The sequence below is a fragment of the Mauremys reevesii genome, linkage group 18 (genome assembly GCF_016161935.1).
Source record: "Mauremys reevesii isolate NIE-2019 linkage group 18, ASM1616193v1, whole genome shotgun sequence".
Lineage (NCBI taxonomy): Eukaryota > Metazoa > Chordata > Testudines > Geoemydidae > Mauremys > Mauremys reevesii.
In genome coordinates, this window is record NC_052640.1 from 21,437,548 (window position 1) to 21,457,675 (window position 20,128).

General features: G+C 47.4%; 1 protein-coding gene across 4 annotated transcripts in view; it reads right to left on the reverse strand.

The window, feature by feature from the left end:
* Positions 1 to 253: 253 nt before the first annotated feature.
* Positions 254 to 20,128, reverse strand: part of LIMK2 (LIM domain kinase 2) — a 42,917-nt gene continuing 23,042 nt past the window's right edge. For 3 of the 4 annotated variants that reach the window (XM_039505431.1, XM_039505427.1, XM_039505428.1), the window contains 13 exons: positions 19,444 to 19,553; positions 16,543 to 16,731; positions 15,838 to 15,943; positions 14,292 to 14,488; positions 13,257 to 13,443; positions 9,971 to 10,057; positions 9,018 to 9,149; positions 8,641 to 8,697; positions 8,364 to 8,429; positions 7,157 to 7,331; positions 4,452 to 4,507; positions 2,562 to 2,719; positions 255 to 2,265 (listed from right to left, as the gene is read on the reverse strand). In XM_039505431.1, the coding sequence (XP_039361365.1) occupies positions 2,109 to 2,265; positions 2,562 to 2,719; positions 4,452 to 4,507; positions 7,157 to 7,331; positions 8,364 to 8,429; positions 8,641 to 8,697; positions 9,018 to 9,149; positions 9,971 to 10,057; positions 13,257 to 13,443; positions 14,292 to 14,488; positions 15,838 to 15,943; positions 16,543 to 16,731; positions 19,444 to 19,553 (1,677 nt within the window). In that variant the 3' untranslated portion in view covers positions 255 to 2,108. Of the gene's footprint in view, positions 2,266 to 2,561; positions 2,720 to 4,451; positions 4,508 to 7,156; positions 7,332 to 8,363; positions 8,430 to 8,640; positions 8,698 to 9,017; positions 9,150 to 9,970; positions 10,058 to 13,256; positions 13,444 to 14,291; positions 14,489 to 15,837; positions 15,944 to 16,542; positions 16,732 to 19,443; positions 19,554 to 20,128 lie in introns of all 4 variants that reach the window. The other variant, XM_039505429.1, reaches the window with a different exon arrangement.

Sequence of the window (20,128 nt, forward strand, 5' to 3'; positions counted from 1 at the left end):
CAGGGAGATCATTAGTCCAACCCCCTGCTCAAAGCAAGATGAATTCCCAGGTTTTTTTTTAAACCCTGGTTCCCTAAATGGCCCCCTCAAGGATTGAACTCTCAACCCTGGGTTTAGCAGGCCAATGCTCAAGCCACTGAGCTATCCCTCCCCCCTAAAGCTCCAAATGCAGACAAACAGCCTTATGGCCCTAGGGTATATTTATTGCTTTTAATTTAGTCAACAAACATTGTGCTGTGCAATCACACTGAGTTAAGACTCCCCACCCACACACCACCCAGGTCACCCTCCCTTGAGTTTCCCCATCCTACTAAGTAGTAGGAAGAAAGTCCTGTAACAATCAGAATGCCTGAATCCTCCGTACCCAGCTGACAACTCCCCCACTGGCTCACAGTACAGGATTTGTTTCTAAAACCACCACCATACAAATTAAACACAACCAACTTAGACAGACATGAGGGCTGGTCCCATGTAATTTCTATGGCCAGGCTTTCACATATTCCCAACGCCTTAGGGAATAGAGGAACAAACATTAACACATTCCTCACTAGAAGATTATGGGGTTGCAAAGGAGAGCAGAGACTGAATCCAGTTTTACCAAGAGGGCATGGAACTCAAGTGGACTCAGCCAGCCAGCCTTTGACTGGGTAGCACCAACCACATATTACTAGGGAAGTTGTTTCCTTCCTCCTCCATTTCCCTCTAATGCCCCAGTTCAAAGCTCCAGTGACTATGCTGCTTCCTTCCCTCTCCAGGCTCTCTGTTCCCTCCATGCATGGCACGACTCTGGAGAAGGATTCTGTTTGGAGAATGAGACCAAGTTCTGTGTCAGGGGCTCCCGAACAGATAACTGAGTGGCAGAGACACTTATGGGACTCCCCTCCACTGCAGGTCTTTCTGGAGAAGTACAGTAATAGCTACTGAATTATGAATCCTCCAGCTAGTACACTCAGAGGACAGAAGACATGAGACTCCAATTCACTAGCATCTGTCCTTGCCCTCAAATTCCTTCCGCTCATGAGGGTTATCCATCTCAAACACTCACCTACTCCAAGCCAAATGCTTCAGCATAGAGCTATTCAGCTCTCCACCAAGTATATTCTGCCACCATTATGAGACATGTATCTCACTGCACCAGGTCAAATGCCCAGAAACAGGCACAAGCTCTTGGGGGACAAGACTCCATGTGTACAGCACATCAGGATCAGAGTGCTGCTGCAGTTCTGGGCATTCAGACTTGTGTCCTTTTGCCTGATCTGAGGTCCCAGGCTGGGGGACTGGTTGTGTGGATTCAGTAGCTGAAGGTGTTGATAGAGTTGAAAGCATACCTGGGAACTACTCAGTCTCCCCCTTCTTATCCTCTGGACTCGGATCACAGCCTCATTCACATCAGGAGGGTGAGCAAAGCCCAGTTTTCACTGGCTGTAGTGTTTCTGATCGGGGCCTTGGAGGGTGAACTACACTAACCGAGACAAATTCTACCCACAGACATGATACCACAACCATTTTGTTCAAGCTCCCCTCAATTCCTAGAGCTTCTCTCAACCACTAGGCAGCTCAGGAACTCCCACCCTGGCATGTAGAAAAGCAATGGAGTCCCTGACTGAGCCCTTTGCCAGGTGCCTGGTTTTCCCAGTTCTAGTGTATTCCAGGTCATCCAAGGAGAGCACAGTCACTAAAGTCTGGGACAAGTGATTCCAGAAAAGCAGTTCCTAACAAAGGAGACTTCCTATAGTGATTCCCTTCCTGGCAGATAGGCCAGGACTATTTCACAGCTTACAGTCACATATCAAGTTCTAAGGCACCACAGTGATACAAGGCCAGACAGGCCCCAAAGAATTGTGTTTTCCCCTTTGTGTTGAGCAGCTCTCCTTGGCGCAGCAGGCAGGAAATAGCCCTTTCCACTTGCAGAATGTGCCATAAATCCACAGTGAAACCAGGAGATCAAACAGACATGGCGGTTTAGTTTCATGGGGGAGGGAGAGGTGATGCACCAAGTATGCAGTTGGTGCCCTCTGAATGCCCTGCAGGTGGCCGAAGTACATCTCCCCTCCATGTCACTCGTATGGGATCCAATGAAAAGTAGCACAGATCACAGGATGGGCCGCCTAGGTTGTGTTTTCAGGTAGCTTGTCACGGCTCAGCCCATACTGAGTGCTCACATTGTGGTCCAGCTCCTCCAGCTCGGAAGGGAGGGGGATGCCCAGTTCTCCCAAGTAGAGAGAAAGGGCTTCAAAGGAATCCTCCAGCTTTGAGAACGGGGGCCTAAGGAAGAAGTGATAAGACAGGTAAGAGAGAGGGGGTCAACAGGACAGCAGCGGACTAGCTCCTGGGACAGTGATGGGGAAAGGAAGACAGCAGCAAAAAACTCCTCCATGAAGTGAGGACACAGCAACCGAAATGCCCTGGATATTAGTGCACACCTGCCATCCCACTCTGACCCACTTCGCAGAGCAACACCTTCCCAGTGGGGGCAGGAGGAGAGGGCATCCTCCAGCCTGAGAGAAGCAAAGATACAAACTGAAGAGAACCAGAGATTAGACCCAGGCCTCACCCCTTACCTGCTCTCTGGTTCCAGCCTGCAGCAAATGGCAGCCAGAGGGAAGAAGGCTGGAGGGCAATCGGCAGGAACAAACTTCTCCCAAAACAGCTTTACATTGAGGCCAAAATCCAGTGTGCGAGGGAGGCAGTCAGGGTCAGCATACACCTGCCCGATGATCTAGAGGGGAAAGAACTGCTCAGGTACAGCGATTGTAGCAGCAGGGACAGCAGCTGAGGGCTAGATGGCGGGGGCTGCTCAGTCTCTAGAGCTAGGCTGGCTCCCTGGAAACATTACAATTCATGTCTGATTACAGGGCAGGGGGAGCAGAGCTAGAATTGTACCAGTCCCCCGCTACAGAAGGGCTTGTTGCATGAAGGAGGATCAAGGCGACACCATTTAATACAGGTAAACCTCACAGGCAGTACAGGGGCTGACCCTAGAAGTCTCTCCCTGCTATGGCAGAGGAAAACCAAGCCCAAGTTCAATCCCCCCATCCCTAGGGTATTGCTGGAAGGAGTATGGTACAACCTTAGCTTTAGTGCAGATTGTGCAGTGTCCTAGCCACTATCAGTCCATGCACTGAGGTAGGAAGCAATTCCTCTGCTCCCAGGGTATTAACATCTCACAGCATGCACATAGCCCTCCATGCTGTCATTATGCTATCAAACCCCTCCTCCCCCAACACAGCTCGCATGCCAAGGAGCTGGGGGAAGGCAAGTGGGGATTTGCAGTGAGCTCTGAAGTACATTGCAGGAGCAACAGGAGGGTGACAAAGGAGGGAGGGAAAGAAATGGTGCATCAAACACATTATTACAGAGACCAATCAAAAATCTCAGAAAGGAAACCCCAGCAGCCTTCATACATGCATTCCGTCTCTGACGCACACTTCCCAACGCATACTTGTGTTATTTCTTGGTACTGCCTGCAATGCACATATATGTTCTCTGTAATTTTATTCTTTCAAAGTGCTGTTATTTTTTTGACTGGTCTATGCATTTCATAATTTTATTTCTCTCTTGGGCTTAAACTTAATTGAGTAGTGAGTTCTAAAATACCTAACCTGTCCTGGCTGGAGTAATTATCCCAATGGTAACTTTTAACAAATAAATATATATCATATCTAGGTTTTTTGTTTCTACTGGTGGCGCACATCACCTCGATACTGGTGCACAAAATTAATTCTGCACTTGGATGGAAAAAATTAGAGGGAACATTGGTTACCAGAACAGTATTCTAGATGAGTCGGTACCATTCATGCATATGACATTTTTTCCATATTCTTCACCCAAGCATTAAGAGGAAAACTCCAATTCGGGTCTCCCTGCCACCCCTGATTGCTCTCACTTCTATACACATTGGGTACTTTAAAAGGCTGTGCTTTCCTTTAGGAACAATCTGTACATAACGCACATCTGGCTGGTGTTGCAAGGGAAGGAGGTGGGGAGAAGTTTTAGGCACACAGGATATTGGTTCTTGGATCTATATCAGACATTCATACCATGGAGAAAAGAGATGGCCTATTTTCTACATACAGCAGGAGTGGGGCAGAGAAGTCGCTGTGCAGCCAGACCAGGCATATTCCTTCCAGAAGCAGGATCTGCGAACTGAGCCCCACTTTTCACCTTCAGACAGATTTTGACCACCTCTCTAGTGTCAAATCTCACCCTTACAAAGGCCCTGAATTACCGTGGCTAATTACAGGCTGTTGTCAGAGTTGTACCGGTGTGGTGCTCTGCTTTCTCCTTGTTGATGCCCCATCTGTCTGTTTAGTCTGCACAATCCCTCATACGACTGGCAGACAGTTTTCATTATCCAATTAATTTAGGCCCCTTATGGGACAGGACCCCGGTGATGTTTGGAAGCCCGCTTGCTCAGACCCACTAGATACCCAAGCGTGGCCTGGACTTACCTCACAGAGAACAATCCCAAAAGAGAAGATGTCCACAGTCTCATCATAACTCTGCCCTGCAGGAAATACAAGACCGGCGACTTTGTGAGCTAGGGGTGTTCCTAGTGCAGTCAGGCCGAATAGCATCCCATTGTGCAGCAGCCTATATGCCAGCCCCAGGAAGGATTCACAATCCAGGCCCAGGCAGCCTAGCAGGCCAGCGAGTGCTCCGAAGTGGAGTCAAGCACAGCCGTGCTCAGCCAAGTAAAACATGACTTCTCAGCAGCATCCTGGTGAGGGTGGGGGAAGAGGTGTCCCTGCCTGCACAGATGCACTCATGCCCATTTTACAATGCTAGATTTGTTTCCCAGGCAGAGCTGGGTTTAGTCACTGATGTGGGGAGCAAGAGGGTTTCTAGCATGGCAAAGTAGCAATTAGCATGTACATCTAGAGCAGCTGCATCTAGTTTCAGAGCCTGGTAGCTGCTCCCCGCATGGCTATTTTGCAAGGAAATGAGTGGAATAAAAACCAATTGTGTCTTATGTTCAATGCCCACCTTAGCTGTTCTTTAGCATTCAGGTACAGGCTGGAGTAGCCAACAGCACTCCCGCATTCCATGTTTCTGAAGGGATTGCTCTGTGAGGGCAGAGCTCTCTGGTTTTCACATCACCAGCCTTTGCTGAGCATTTCTGATTAACTGTTGTGGTGCTGGCTTAAAGTAGCAGTGAATAAATTCACTTGGTGGCTCCACACTTACTGGATGCAGCCTGGAAAAGTCAGGTGTATTCCCCACTGCAGTAATGGAAGCATGTTACTGCAAGAGTGAGGCACAAGCAGGATTCCAGGCAGCAGAATAAAGCTGTAAAGTTTCCATGGCAACTTTTCTTGACAGACCACTACAAGGAAGTTTGTGCACCAACCATATTCCTGCCAGAGCCTGGGAAATGGGGACAGTATCTTAGCTGGATAATCACCTAGAGTAAACACCATCCAACAACAGTTTGGTGGCTTCAGTTATCACAGGAGCCTCCACCATAACTGGCATTACCCACAGATTGCAGAGAAGGGAATGGGCCATGGAGCTGAAGGACTGCTTAGAAGGAGGTTAGTTCAGATAGAACAAGAAGCACAGTGGAGAGGCAGGGGTGGAAACGGCAACCGCTGTAGTCAGTCTGTAGCCAAAAAATGTCCATCAAAATCAGCTCTTTCACTGCCATTACGCACACAAACAATTCATTTCCATAAGGCCTATAATACAGCCCAGTTTCAAGGGAAGAAAAATGGTGCTCAAGGGAGGAGAAAGGGTTCTATTGCAGAGTCCTAAATGGCCCCCAGGGTTCAAGTGACTGCTGATGTCAAATCCAGAGAGCCTTTGCCATTCACACTGACAGTCCTTCCAATGCATTTCCATGGTATGCTAAGCCAGTGCTGGCTGCCCAGGAAGCTGGATGCCCAGTTTCTGCTGCAGTGACTGCAGAGGTAATAAATTAAGTGCTAACGATCTCAGACAGCAGAGGGCTGAGACAGGGAAAGCAGGCCCCTGCGCTGAGACAGGATCCACAGGGCTGGGCTCTCCAGGCAGAGATAGAGGCCTCCCTCCACAGCCAGGAATGGAATTGTGGCAGGGCCATGTGAGTGTTGGATCTGGGAAGAGCCCCGGTATCCCAGAGCAGATTATCTTGGGGGCACAGCTGGCAGTTTTCTTGGCAAGTGCCAGGCATGCTATACATTAGCATCCCTGCATCACTACTCTAATGCCTTGGAAAGCAGGATAACCCTTTGCCAGGCTCCGAAGGGCCCAACAGCACAGAGCTCAAAGGAAGAAGAGGGCAGCATCGAAAGTGGTAGCAGAGAGCAGCAGGATAGGGAGGGTAGAGGCCATAAAACCAGAGTCTTCCCTTTCCCAAGAGATTCCTAAGAACAGCCTGATGTTGAAGTCAGCTGGGCAATACTTGATAGTGCAACCATGCCCCTGTTTGCTCTTTCTGGAGGATTTAGGGGCAGTTCTACTTGTTCATGTGTTTGCCTTGCAGCCATGCCCTGGTCACATGGAAGCCCAATTCACGAGAAACAGCTGAGTATGCATTCTCCCCTCACTCAGGTCCCACACAGGCAGCAGGTCCCATCGGGGACATGTGTTTGCCCTTAACCCAGTGCCAGGGAAGATCTGCCCCTCAAGACATATAGCCACTGCCCTCCCCACTCTGAGTGGGGGGGGGGGGGGAACCACGCAACAGCCGGATTCCCCTCTAGTGTTGGACAGACTAAACATTACAAGTTTTCCCCACAGTTCTATTGTACTTCATTTCTATGAAGCACAGCCCATTCACTGCATCCCTAAGGATGTTAGAGACACAAGACTGAAGTTAATTTCAAAGCCAGCCGCATTGTTTCAAGCCTCTTGTTTGTTGCCTCCAACATCTGGATGATAGCAGGTATAGGCCCATTACCTCTCCCAAAGAATCTTGACAAATCTCAGGAATAGGCTCCCCATTTCCTGCTGCTTACATTACTGGCCGCAGGGAAATTTAGCAGGGCTGATGTGCAAGGTAAAGCACATCCACCAGATTTGTTGACAAGAAAGAAGCTTGTGTATTAGAAGGTTTAGAGCCCTAGGCAGCTAATAGATTTGATTGCTACCAACAGCTGGAGTTTCCAATAATCCTGTCATCCCTACAGCAGTGCCCTGAGGTAGCTCCTCACCTGCCACAGTATGAGCATCTTACCATTTAACATCTCCGGCGCCATCCAGTATGGGTTCCCGACCACAGTATAGCGCTTCTTCCTGTCGCTCTTGCGTAGAGTTCGCTTCTTGACAGATGGCTTTTCCAGGGTGGGTTTCTTTCTCTCTTCCACAATCAGCCGAGACAGTCCAAAATCAGCAACCACCACAGTGTTATCCTAGCCAAGGGATTTAATCACAAACAACTGATTCCCCCTCAGCTCCTCCCAGAGGTAACTCATTAGCACCGAGTGGCTATATTTCCTGTCACTTATAAACTGCACATGAAATGTAACAATAGCAGCAGCTGTGCAGGCAGGCAATAAGGAAGCCTCCTGCAGCTAGCTAGTAGAATGCAGCGACCATGGGAGCACAGCAGTCTCCCAGGGAGTAGGGGGATTAGAGGTAGAGGGAGACAAGATCAGATAGGGTGAGTAAGGAGAGAAGACAGCCCATGAGTCTTCATGCAGGCATCCGACGAAGTGGGTATTCACCCACAAAAGCTCATGCTCCAATACATCTGTTAGTCTGTAAGGTGCCACAGGACTCTCTGCTGCTCGTGCAGGGAAGGAGTTTTAACTCCATTAACTTTCTTACAGTTGCTATAATGCATTTGGCTCTCTATCCAGCTTATCTAATTCTACCCAGAAGTCTTTCCTAGCAAACACACTGCTCAGATTTGACCTTGGGGGTTGCGGCCCAGAGGTAGATCCGATATTCAGACTAAGGGGACACAGAGTCAGGGCTGAGGGAATGAAGCCCACAGCTGAGATCTCATAGCATATTAAAATAGAGAGAGCGCCCCCAGGATTCTTGGGGAGTTAGTGAGACAAAATGAATGATCAGAGAACAAACAAAAAGGGACGGTAGGTGCAATTTATGGACAAAGGTCAGGAGAGCCAAGTATATAGCTCAACTCAGCAACAGCTAGTGGGGAAGAGGCTACAATAGAGTATAAAGGGTTTAGAAATGGGAGAGGACTCAAGGGTGTGACCAGGATTAATGGAGTGAAAGTAAAAGATTAGGCTGTGGAACTTTCATTTATGGGGACATTGAAATGAAAACTGGGATACATGCTAGAAGGCTTACAAGACGGGATCGCCTCCACGCTGCCAGGGAGAGTAACTAGAAGGTCTAGTGTGTCCATGGAAGCTAACAGTACATGGAGAAAAGCAGAGGGAGGAGAGGAGAAGGACCATATACCAGCTCACCAGTTTGATCAGACAGTTATGCGAATTCAGGTCTCTGTGGATGATACACATGGAGTGCAAATAGGCCTGAAACAGAGGGACAGGAAGCAGCGTTAGAGCAAGTCTCGTGAATACATCCTTTGGAGTTAACTCCCTCAAAACATTGGTATAAGCATTCAGTATTTCCCTAACTACCACGCAGCTTCTGCAGGCCATTATAGAACATACTATTACATCAGCCCTCCATGCTTCAACCCAGAATCCTGCAGGAGCAGTCTCAACAGAACACTCAACTCACCATTCCTGAAGCAACTCCTTTGGCAAAGCTGACCTTCTGCTGCCAAGGAAAAGGGTCCTGCAAAACAATGACAACTCCTGAGTGATCAGGTCTCATCGCACTAGCTGGCCACCTCCTGCTAGAACTGGAGAAAGATGATATAGTCCTGGAGAGCAAGATGCTCTACCTACAGGCCAGCTACAGCATGTGCAAAAGCAGGGGAAGCTTCCCTTCACCTGGAGGAACCAGCTTCAAAGGAGAGATGACATTCCAGCTCATTGGGCTCCTTGTGGACACTCAGCAGCAGAAAGACAGTGTTGTGTAGCCAGGGCACCTGTTTCACACTGGCCAGAGAGCCATCAGGATGCCCATACATGCTCCAGGAGGCATTTACTCACTGCGTTGCGGAGGAAGTCCTTTAGAGTCCCCCCTTCAATGTACTCCGTGAGAAGGTTCAGCTTCTTGTCCTTGTACAGTACACCAATGAACTTCAGCACATTGGGGTGATCCAAACTGCGCATCACTTTCACCTGTGGAGGCAGAAACATCCCCCCCACACCCCCATGAAAGATTGGTATAGGCCTTCCTGAGATTCTCAGGCGCTTTACTTACTAGTCCCCGCACTGGGAGAGAAGGGGCACATACCGTACGTGGAGCCCCACTGCACCTCCCAGAGGTATCAGAAGAAAGTCCATTCAAAACCCAACTTTAAGACAATTCAATGCTCATTGTTGCCTCTTTTGTTTCCATTATTACTTGATTCTTGAAAGACAGTGATCAGGCTGGAGAGCCCCAAGGCTGGTTATGGTTTAGTTGACAAGACTTCCACACTGCAGCTAGTGTGCTGTATGACACACTTCAGGCCAGAAGAGAAGCATTCAGGTATTTAGGAAGCTGCTTTTCAGAGAAGCCTGACTTTGGGGAACGAGGAAGGCAGCCATTCAATAGGTTGATTTAAAAATTCCCTTCTCTGCTGTAACTAAGTGGAACATCTTCCAGCTCTTAGTCTCTGAGTCAGCTGTTCCCTATTAATGTTTTATACTGGAAAGCTCGCTGTACAGGACGCATCCTACGTTTTACACTTATATTCACTAAGCACAGTTCAACCAAATAGCCTCTTAGACTCAGAGTGCCTCTTAGACTTCCTATTCATTGATTTTCAATAAGTCATCTTCATTTTCTGAATAAGTCAGTCATGTTTAATTGTGACATGTTTCCAACCAGGTCCGTTCTTCCCCCAACATGCTGCTTCCCTGCTAAGATCGCTGGTATGCATTACTACCAGGGGCAGAGAGGAGCTTGAATCCCCACACAACTGGCTCCCTGGCCTTACTTGAGATCTTGCTCCTACCTCTGTCAAGAAAGTCTTCTGTGTTTCCTCATCACAGCGAATCAGCTCCTTCATCACCATCACCTTCCCTGTTGCTTTGTGCGTTACCTGTTGGATACAGACACTGTCACAGCAGGAAGGAAAGCCCCATGAAACCTATAGATGCTTTAGAGCAGGGTTTCCCAAACTGTGGGTCACATCTCCCTCCACCCCTGACCGGGGAGAGGAGAGGAAATTCAGACAGACCAGGTCCAGGGAGTTGCAGGAAATTGCCACAAAATAAAAAAAGTTTCCCATAAGATTCTGTAAGTTGAAAGTGATAAAATAGACACACAAAAGGCCCATTGTGGTGTGGCCCTTTGAGTCCACATTATTGTATCCCAAGAACCCCCGTTAGTGGTTCAATTTTAACCAGTGCAGAATCTGAGTGTGTGCTGCAGGCTGCTAGAGCCTCTGCTGACAGTATTAACCCTGCACCTGCGTGTGCCTGGAATTACCTTAAACCATACAAGCACAATTAAACAAACATGAAAAGCAGGTCCCCATGCACACAAACCTTAACCAACCACTTCAGCCTCTATTAGTGCAATTACTGAGGATGCTTCCCTTTTTCACGGGTCAAGAAGAACAACTAAGCAATTCTCACCAAGTCAATAGATATCCCTGCTGTCATGTAGCTTCCAGCAAGTGATAGGTTTCTGATGGGCTTATTGAAAACTTGTTCTTTTGAAATGCTGTGTGGAGATGCACAACTGGAGACTGTTTAGTTGCGACAGCAAGCAGTCAAGGTTCCACATTCGGTGTGAAAAGTGTACTGCAATCTCCAAGGATGGCACCAAGGTGACGACACGTGAGACAGTACCTAAAAAAGCCTCATGGTTTCACTGTGTCACACACACCACCATGCTCTTAAATGCCTGAAAACTGTGCCAGGTCCTTCATGAAAGCTGTTGAAGTCTTATCCAATGATTCTTGGCTTTTTTTGCATTGCTCTGTGAGGATCTGGGTGCCTTTTAACCAGCAACTCCTTTCACACTGAAATCAGCCTGACTCTGGATTTAGAGCATGACTGCAGGTTTTCTGGAAGAACTCCTCCTCCTGCCCACTCCTTCAGTAATTCAGCTTGGGTGGCAGAGTCTACCTCACTTAAATTTCGGGGCACCTAAACAAGCTGATCTCCTCTTCTCTCAGAAGAGAGAAGATAAATGTTCAGTTCACAGAGAACAGGGTAGAAGCTTTCAACGGAACATTTGGAAACTGGTCTTAATCTCAGAGAGGAAACTGGAAGAGCTTTCCTGTTTCATACTTTGTGGGAACTGAAGAACCCAACAGAAACCCTCAGGCCCTCAACTCAGTATTAAAGAACATGAGTTCCATCTGCAGGACTATTCTCCTGGTGACCCAGGAGAAAAGCAGTGGATCAACCAATCTTCATCATGCAAGAAACTGACTCAGTAGTGCTGACTTGGCTATTAAAAGACAAGCCTCTTTTGGGAGACCCTGAAACTTACATTAGCCAGGAGCTCAGGTTTGGGGGGTTTGTGAAGGAGTAATTCTGCTGTAGTTGCAGAAGCCATGGAAGTTCTCATAGATAGAGGATGAAATGCAGAGTCCAGCTTTGCTTCAATTACAATTATAAAGAAAGTATAACAACTGACTGCTGATCAAAAGTAATCTCCCCAGCTGAAAAGCACATAGCACATCAATAAAACAGACTCAGATTCACAATTACAGGGTCCTTTTTGCACCTCTGTTTTGTAAAGCTTACTAAATAATTTCTGGTATGTTGTGGCTACAAAGTGTCACTTACTCATGTTTAGAGTTCAAGATCTTGGGGGACAAGAATTGTAAAGAACATTAGTCTGGAAAGGGACCACGAGCTTGGAGAATCTGGGAAACGGGTCTACTGGAAAGACCGGATTCAGCCTTGACACCAGTGCACACTAAAGGTGAGCAGTAGAATTCAGCGCTACTCTGATCTAGGTGGAGTGTGAAAACCTGGAGACTCTGGCGCATCCCTTCTCTAGCTCCTATCCTAACGTTAGTCGAGTGCCGAGGAGCACTATGCCATCACCTTCCGCAGAGAGACGTAAGTGTCTAAAGCACAGTGACAAAGGCAAGGGAAGTGAAGGGAAGTAATGAAGACAAATAAATGGACTCTTTAGGCTGGTATAGCAAACAAACTTAAGAACAGTGCTGTTATGGAACTCACTGAGGAGATTTTATCTCCCAGTGCATGCACCAACACGAGAGGAAATGCCTCTGTGCTGTTAACCCCACAGGGATGCAGATGGCAAGACATGCTGCAGAGGAAAAGGTTCTGCTTACCTGGACATGCTATTTGTCTATGAGCAGAGAAAAGAAATATGCCAATTAGTATAGTACCATATCAAAGATTGAACACCTAGCGCTATGAATCCCAGAGCACACTGTCATATTCCCAAGGAAGCACAGGAGGATGATTGATACAACAGTGGTTAAGGAGAAACTGATTCCCACAGCATAGTGGGATGGAGCTCAGGGTACTCAAGAGCTCATACTGGTCCTTGAAAGGTAGGTAGTGTTCAGGAAACTGACTCAAGGATCAGCTATAGTAATACCAGACATCTGAGCAGACTGCAGAAACTCCAATTATGGGGGTCAGGAGGAAATCTGTTGATGCAGAATGCCAAGGAGGGAGCACCTGAAGGGTCCACGCTCCATGGCTAAGATCAGACAGTTAATACAGGGAATAGTAGAGTTACCATTGCAGGAGCTTTTTGTCCTCAAAGGGACTGCTGCACAGATGTGGTCAATACTCAGGGGAGTCGAGTTTGACTGTTAAACAGTTTACCACAGTAACTGTCACTGGATCCCTTACAAGTCCCAGTCTGTCTAGCACAGACTCTTGCCCTGAGGGAACTTAACAATACTGAATTGGGAGATTGAACGGGCACCTTCACGAAGACAGTTCATGTAACAGTGAGTCCTCCCCCTGTCACCTTGACAGAGGTGTGACCCATTCACTCTGGTTATAAACAAACACCTCAGCACACTAGATGCTTGTTAGACAGGCTGCAATTTAAACAGGACAAACTCTCCAGCAGAATGTAAGCCATCTCTCCAGGATACCAGCTACACTCAAGCTAAGAGAGAACTGTGAATATGGTGAAACAGCCAATCAAGCTCTCAGGCCCAGCACGCTACTGCGAGGGAAATAAAAGTCACTCGAGATTTTGTTGTGATGTCTGAAAGTTTCTGTAGAAGGTATATCCTGTAACTTGGGAATTTGGCAGTAAGTTCATGGGTCAATGTTTTGCCCACTCACCTTGATAGCTTGTCCAAAGAATCCTTTCCCAAGTACTTCACCATGTGTCAGATCACAGGGCCGGAAGATCTGCTGGGAATAGCTGGAGGAGGAGCGCAAAGATTCAGAGCGACTGATGTCACGGCTCAGAATGAGAGGTTCCTTTGGGGAGCTGGGTCCAGGAGACTTGGAAATACTGTTACTTCGCCTGGAGAGTGAAAGCAACTGGAAGATTAGGTCAGCTGCAAGGAAGGTCTATTACCCTAAATGAGTGCATGCTAGTAACCATCCAGCTCACTAGTTTCCCACAATTCTGCAGATGTGGAAGGTGCTGCAGCATGTACCCAATGCTGCAGAGTCACTTTCAGTGTTAAATTCCTGAGTGAGCCAATAGCAATGTCAATGCTGGCCAGCCTCCACAGCTGCACATCTCTATCCATTTGAATTCCGACTTCCACCTTACAAGGAACAACTCCTGATCGTTCTGAGCAAGGGATTCAGGTGTCATGGAAGTGATACGGGATGATCTGCAATTTTTGTAAGATGAAGGAAGTTGGTGGGGCAGAGGACCCCAGTATGGGGAGGGCAGGTTTTCTAACACTGAAGACCCAAGCCTCACTTAGCAGGGGCCAGTCCCTGAGGGGTAAGCTCTCACCACAGCCATCTAAGCCTGGCAGAAATCTGACTTTTCAATTTATTTCAAGTGGTTAGCAGATTTAGAAACCACAATTCAGCCTTTATCAGTCTAAACACTATTAAACAAGCCAGCCCGAAGGGGAGGTCATAGAGAATGACTGAAGGGATCTGCAACGTCATCTCCTGGGCAATGCTTCATTCCAAGCTTGGCTTGGCCATGACTCAGTTATCTGCAATTGCAAGACTGTGCATTGTACAGCCCAGGCTCTAGGGCATGCTAAAACACACACAGCTGGATGAGAGGTGACAGGCCGTGGTGGTATTCTCATAGTCTAGAAAAAGAACAGTCATTTCTCAGACAATTTGCAGCTGCTGCTCTAGAAGCACTAGCTGCAGTGCAGTTTTCCTACGGTTTGGTACCTGAGGGAGCGCCTGTTCAGTGTTCCTTCCAGATTCCCCTTAATGTCCAAAGGGGAAATGGAGCGCGAGGTGGTGGTGGTGTTTACATGGGTGGGGAGCCTGGAGTCCAGACGCAGTCTGTCCAGTCGCTGAGAGACAGGGTCATGTTCTATGAGCAGCTGAAGTGTCTGGCTTGTCCTGCGAATCAGGTCCTCCACCTGAACACAAATCCAAGGGCAGGGTAAGAGCCTTTGAAGGGGACCATTGTAAAAACCATGAAGCCACCTGAATGTCCTTCAGGCTAGAATCTACAGTGCCTCAATCGGGTCACTGTGGCTGTGGTTTAGTTACACACAAGATAACTGTCCACCACACCACTCTCAATCTAGCAACAGGTAGCTCTTCATTCTAGCTAGATCCTCTTCTGCTCTGATCAGCAACAAGAGACCCAGCTCACTATTTTCCTGGAATGAGGCCACGTTCTTCTTGGACTTGCTTTCTTCAGTGTATGTAGATCGGGGTAGGCAACCTATGGCACCGGTGCCGAAGGCGGCACACAAGCTGATTTCCAGTGGCACTCAGACTGCCTGGGTCCTGGCCCCTGCCTGGGTCCGGGGGGCTCTGCATTTTAGTTTAATTTTAAATGAAGCTTTTAAAACATTTTAAAAGCCTTATTTACTTTACATACAACAGTAGTTTAGTTATATATTATAGACTTATAGAAAGAGACCTTCTAAAAGCATTAACATGTATTACCAGCACACGAAACCTTAAATTAGAGTGAATACATGAAGATTCGGCACAGCACTTCTGAAAGGTTGCCGATCCCTGACGTAGATCATGCCTAACACTGATCAATACACTTTTATAAGGGAAATGTAAAGCTACCCAGGTGTCTAAACCCAGATCTAATTATTCTGCTTTAGAAGAGGAGGCTCAAGGTATTAGCTAACACGAACAGCAGACAAAAAGGGTTTGTCTAGCGACCGAAAGGGTAGCCTAATATTGTGCACTGAGTTGAATGTGATTAGCTGTATAAAGCATTTAATACAGTAAATGCAGACAAATCTGTCACTTGCTACACCATACACAGCTTCTAGATACTGTCTCACTTGACCATGCCTGGCAGCTGTCCTCTCTCAAAACAGGTCTGCCTGATGATATATGTAGTACTCTGCCTTCAACAGTCATTTGGTCCAACTCCTTCCCTTTGAGACAACTTGAACTCCAGGCTTCTTTAACCACCTACCAATTGTTGATGTACACCTCCCCTATTCTAAACTGCTTCCTAATTTACCCTCTCCCAATACCTTCCCCTCCCCGATGGAACTTAGATGCTGACTCCAAAGTAAGAGGCAGCAAAAGCTTATTCTTGCATTCACAGCCAGTGGATTGTACTGTAATACAAATCAATGAGAGCATTACAGCCCCACGCAATAGGCACTGCTATGGGAGAAGATTGTAAAAAAGTCCCAAGGTAGAAGGTGGGGGGGGGAGAGAGAAGGGGGAAAAAAAAATCAGTCTGGAGTATAGACTTCAGGATTACTCAAGATAAAACTATACCTACTTCCTCCACTTGTAATGTGCGAATAGGGACTCCATTGATTTCCAGGATCCGGTCTCCAGAGTGGATGGCATTTTGGACATCTGGACTAATGTGTCTTCTGTTGACTCTAAATGAAAGGAAAGAAAGGGTCATGCTGGAGAATCTGCCTAAACACAGATTACCAGAAGTTCAATGGATCTCTACTACCCAGCAAGTGTTCTTCCCTTTTAGGATCCAGAAATAAGTGAAGTGTTCTCAGTCTGCTAATGTGAGATAACACTAAGCTGTGATGGCAAGTGTTCTCTGAGGTGCCCAGACCTCCGCAAGTTCGGCGAATAAAGGGTCTTCTCATATACCCACAGGAAAAGGAAGCAAACAGTAGCCAAGCCATAGGGAAAGATAACTAGTTTCTTTATTTGTTACGGCTATAACCCCATAAGTGATTTCTGGGCAGTGGAGAATCCCTGCCCTGAATCACAGCTTAAGTTAGCCACAACAACGTAGGAGAACAAAAAACTGCCCAGCCAAGAAACACTCATGGTTTCATCTGCATCTCATTCCTACCACATGTGGTCACTGAATGAGAAATTCCATTTCAGCAACTGGAGAGATTCTCATAGAAATAAAAGTTAGTCAGAAGCTACCACTTTCCTTTGCCCAGATACCTCTGCACAATTACTGAATTGTGAACAGCTAATGCAGCTATTATGGCCTCTTCATACTCACTCTTTCACCTGGACACTGGTGGCATAGCTGGAGCAGCCACCTTCGACAGCCACAGAGATCCCTCTCTTGCCATCAGTGGCTGCAGGCATAGAGATGAGGGTCAGCGTGTATGGTAGCTGTTCACGCAGAGATTCAGTGGAGAGAGTTTCTATCATTGGCGTCAGCACAATCTGGTTATGGCATTTTCCACTACAGAAAGAACAGAGGAGAGTCACTGGCCATTTCCCATCCCTTCTTGCCAACCTATGTAGCCGGATCCTGTTACCCTAAAAGGTTGGAACAATGCTATTATCATCAACTATCAAGGCTTCAAGCAGTGCTCCCTGACCCCTAGAAATGTACTTGATCATTCCATTCTGGTGTTTACAGATTCAGATTCCATGGCCAGAAGTGACCACTGTGTTCATCTAGTCTGATCCCCTGTAAAACCAAGATGATAGAACTTCCCCAAAATAATTCCTAGAACATACAGGATGTTTTTCTAAATTTTTCTCTATTTAAAAATAGTTAGGAATGAAGAATCCACCACTCTTGTTGGTAAATTGTTCCAATGGTTAATTACTCTCACTATTTACACCTTATTTCCAGTCTGAACTTGTCTAGCTTCAGCTTCCAGCCATTGGATCACATTGTACCTTTCTCTGTTAGACTGAACAGTCCATTATTCAATGTGATCCTCATGCAGATACTTAGGGCTGGTCTACACTACGGGGGGAAATCGATCTAAGATACGCAACTTCAGCTACGTGAATAACGTAGCTGAAGTCGAAGTATCTTAGATCGAATTACCTACCGTCCTCACAGCGCGGGATCGACGTCCACAGCTCTCCATGTCGACTCCGCTACCGCCGTTCGGGTTGGTGGAGTTCCGGAGTCGACAGGAGCTCATTCGGGGATCGATATATCGCGTCTAGAAGAGACGCAATATATCGATCCCCGAGAAATCGATTGCTACCCGCCGATACGGCAGGTAGTGAAGACATAGCCTTATAATCAAGTTACTCCTTAACCTCTTCTCTATTAAGAAAGAGATTTAGATCCTTTAGTCCATCACGATAAGGCAGGCCTGGACAACTCGTAAAGCAGCAAGGGCCAGATTACTCCAAAGAAAACAGCTGCTGAGGGCCAAAACCCACCGCCCCACCCCCACCTGCCCCACGGAAACAAACCCTCCTTCCCCAGTGCTGCCCTGCCGAAACAGCGGTATTGAACCTTGGTAATGTTATAGCGGGCCACTAAGGTAGTATAAGGTCACAGAAAAATGCCTTTTTGTTAGAAGTAGAATAAGATCTTCCCCCCACTTTGTAATCAATTGCCCTGTTGAATGAATGAGGTGTGAATGAGGAAGGCAGCACCTCCAGACAGCAGCAATCCTTGGAGAGGGGATGGGAGCCAGACCAGATCAGGCCCAATGCTGCTATAGAGACGCCTCCACGGATGTAATGGGCCAGTGGTAGCCACTCCATAGTTCAGACTGATCCTAACTTACAACTAAGATCCATTTTTAACTTCCATGTAACTTCTCCAAAAAATTACCAGAGCCCCTGAGCTCTCCTAGGCCAGGTAGGATTTGTCGGGGAGGATTGGTAACCTTCAAAAAAGGGGTTTTGCAATTAAGGTATTTCACAAATATCCATCATTCCCTTTCTGAACATTTTCCTAGCTTCCTACCCCCAAAATGGCTTGGCCCCAAACACCAGGTGTCGGGCTCAGTCAGACAGGGGCCTCTGGGTGTTACTGGGGGAGAGCTGGGGGAAATCACAAAGACCTGTGTCATGTTAATAACACTGACTCTGTAAATTATTTAAACTGCCCTTCTGCTGAGTCCTGGCTCTGCGGCAAGGGCTGCTCTGCAGAAGAAGAGGTGAGGGCCTGGATTGGGTGGGATGTGGCTAGGATTCTTGGGGGCAGGGCAGGTGGGGTGGTGAGGAACAGGGAAGAATGATATGGCTGTGGGGTTGGATCCCTGAACTGTTCATTTCTAGACTGTCCTGCCTTTGAGTTTTTAGGGAAGTTGTCAAGTATTTCTAAGTGAGATTTGTTGATGGGCTTTTAACTGGGCTCCTCTAAAATGTTCAGCTTAACTCTTCAGCTAACGAAGTGGTTCGGATTTATGTGCAGTATGTCATAGTTCTCTCTTCTCTAACGCGGGGATAGACATTTGATTTGATCCTGTCCTCACTTTGCCTTTGCACTGCTGGGGACAGACTCGGCTGCAAGGTTCCCAAAGTGTGGTGGGATTGAGTCCAGAGAGCTGGGTGCGTGAGATAGAAAGAAGCTAAATATACATTTAAACATCCTCCTAAGGTGGCTTTTCCTCAGAAGCTGTTGCTGCCCACCACTGCCCGCCTGCTCGCCTCTTCGCCCCCTCCACTCACCTACTCACCCCCCGCACTGCCCACCCTCTCACTTCCTCAGCCCCCCCCCACAGCTCACCTGCCCCCCCACTCACCTCCTCAGTTCCCGCCCCCACCAGCTCACCTCAGCCCCCCTCCCGGCTCACCTCAGCCTCCCTCCCCTGCCGCCAGCCCACTTGCGTGGCCTCTTACCTTCTGCTGCTGGCTCACTCTCACTCTCCAGCCTGCCACTGGCCCCTTCACCACCCAGCCGGCCAGCCAGCCATTGGCTTGCCTACTCACCCCCTTGCGGGCCGCACAGTGAGCCGACGTGGGCCACATGTTGTGCAGGCCTGTTATAAGGCATGCATTATGATCCTTTAATCAATCTCATGGCTCTTCTCTGAACACTCTCCAGTTTTACAACATCCATTTGTGTTTAAGCCACACAGACCCACTAGACAGAATGGGGAAGTGATTTGCATGTACAGCAGACAATGGAGCGCGCAGTACCACAGGATCATTTTAGCAGGACAGCAATGGAGTGTCATGTGCCCGATCTTACCAGTAGAGTGTGGAGTGTTGTACTAGCGCATACGTGTCTCCATCTTCAATGATTACTTTGCAACTCATGCAAGCAAAGCATTCAGGATGGTACTTGTATTCTCCAGCCACCTACACAGACAGGCAGAGGAAGTTCTGATCAAGGAGGGAACACTGTTAAAAAGGGACTCGGGGAAGCAATAACTGCACCTATTAACAGTAAATCTACATGGACTCCAAGACTAAGCAGCGTTAAATACTGGATAGAGCAATGCAAATCCACCCTGCCTTTCCTAAACCCCCTCCCTCTCTGCCTTGGTTACAATACACTGCTCTGAAACAAGTGCATCAACATAAGACACTGAATGTAGCCCAAGTCCCCTCCTCCCCATATATTTGGTAGCGTTGCTAAATTTTTTTAGCCTGGAGCAAAGTAGGTATTTGAGCGAATACTAGACTCCCCACTAGTTATGATACAGGTAAGAGCAGATATTAAGCCTTAACTGATAAATCTGAGAGATGATTTTGCAAGACTAGTATTAATGCACAAGATTCAGCTACTTCCACCAGCTACCAGAAAGCAGAGATGAGTCTAATGGGACACTTAAAAAATTGGCTTGTTCATATTCCATAGTTTGCAATAGTTCTTATATGAGACTCTTCCCTACTGATGAAATTTTGGCAAAAATTCCATTAATGGTGAGAAT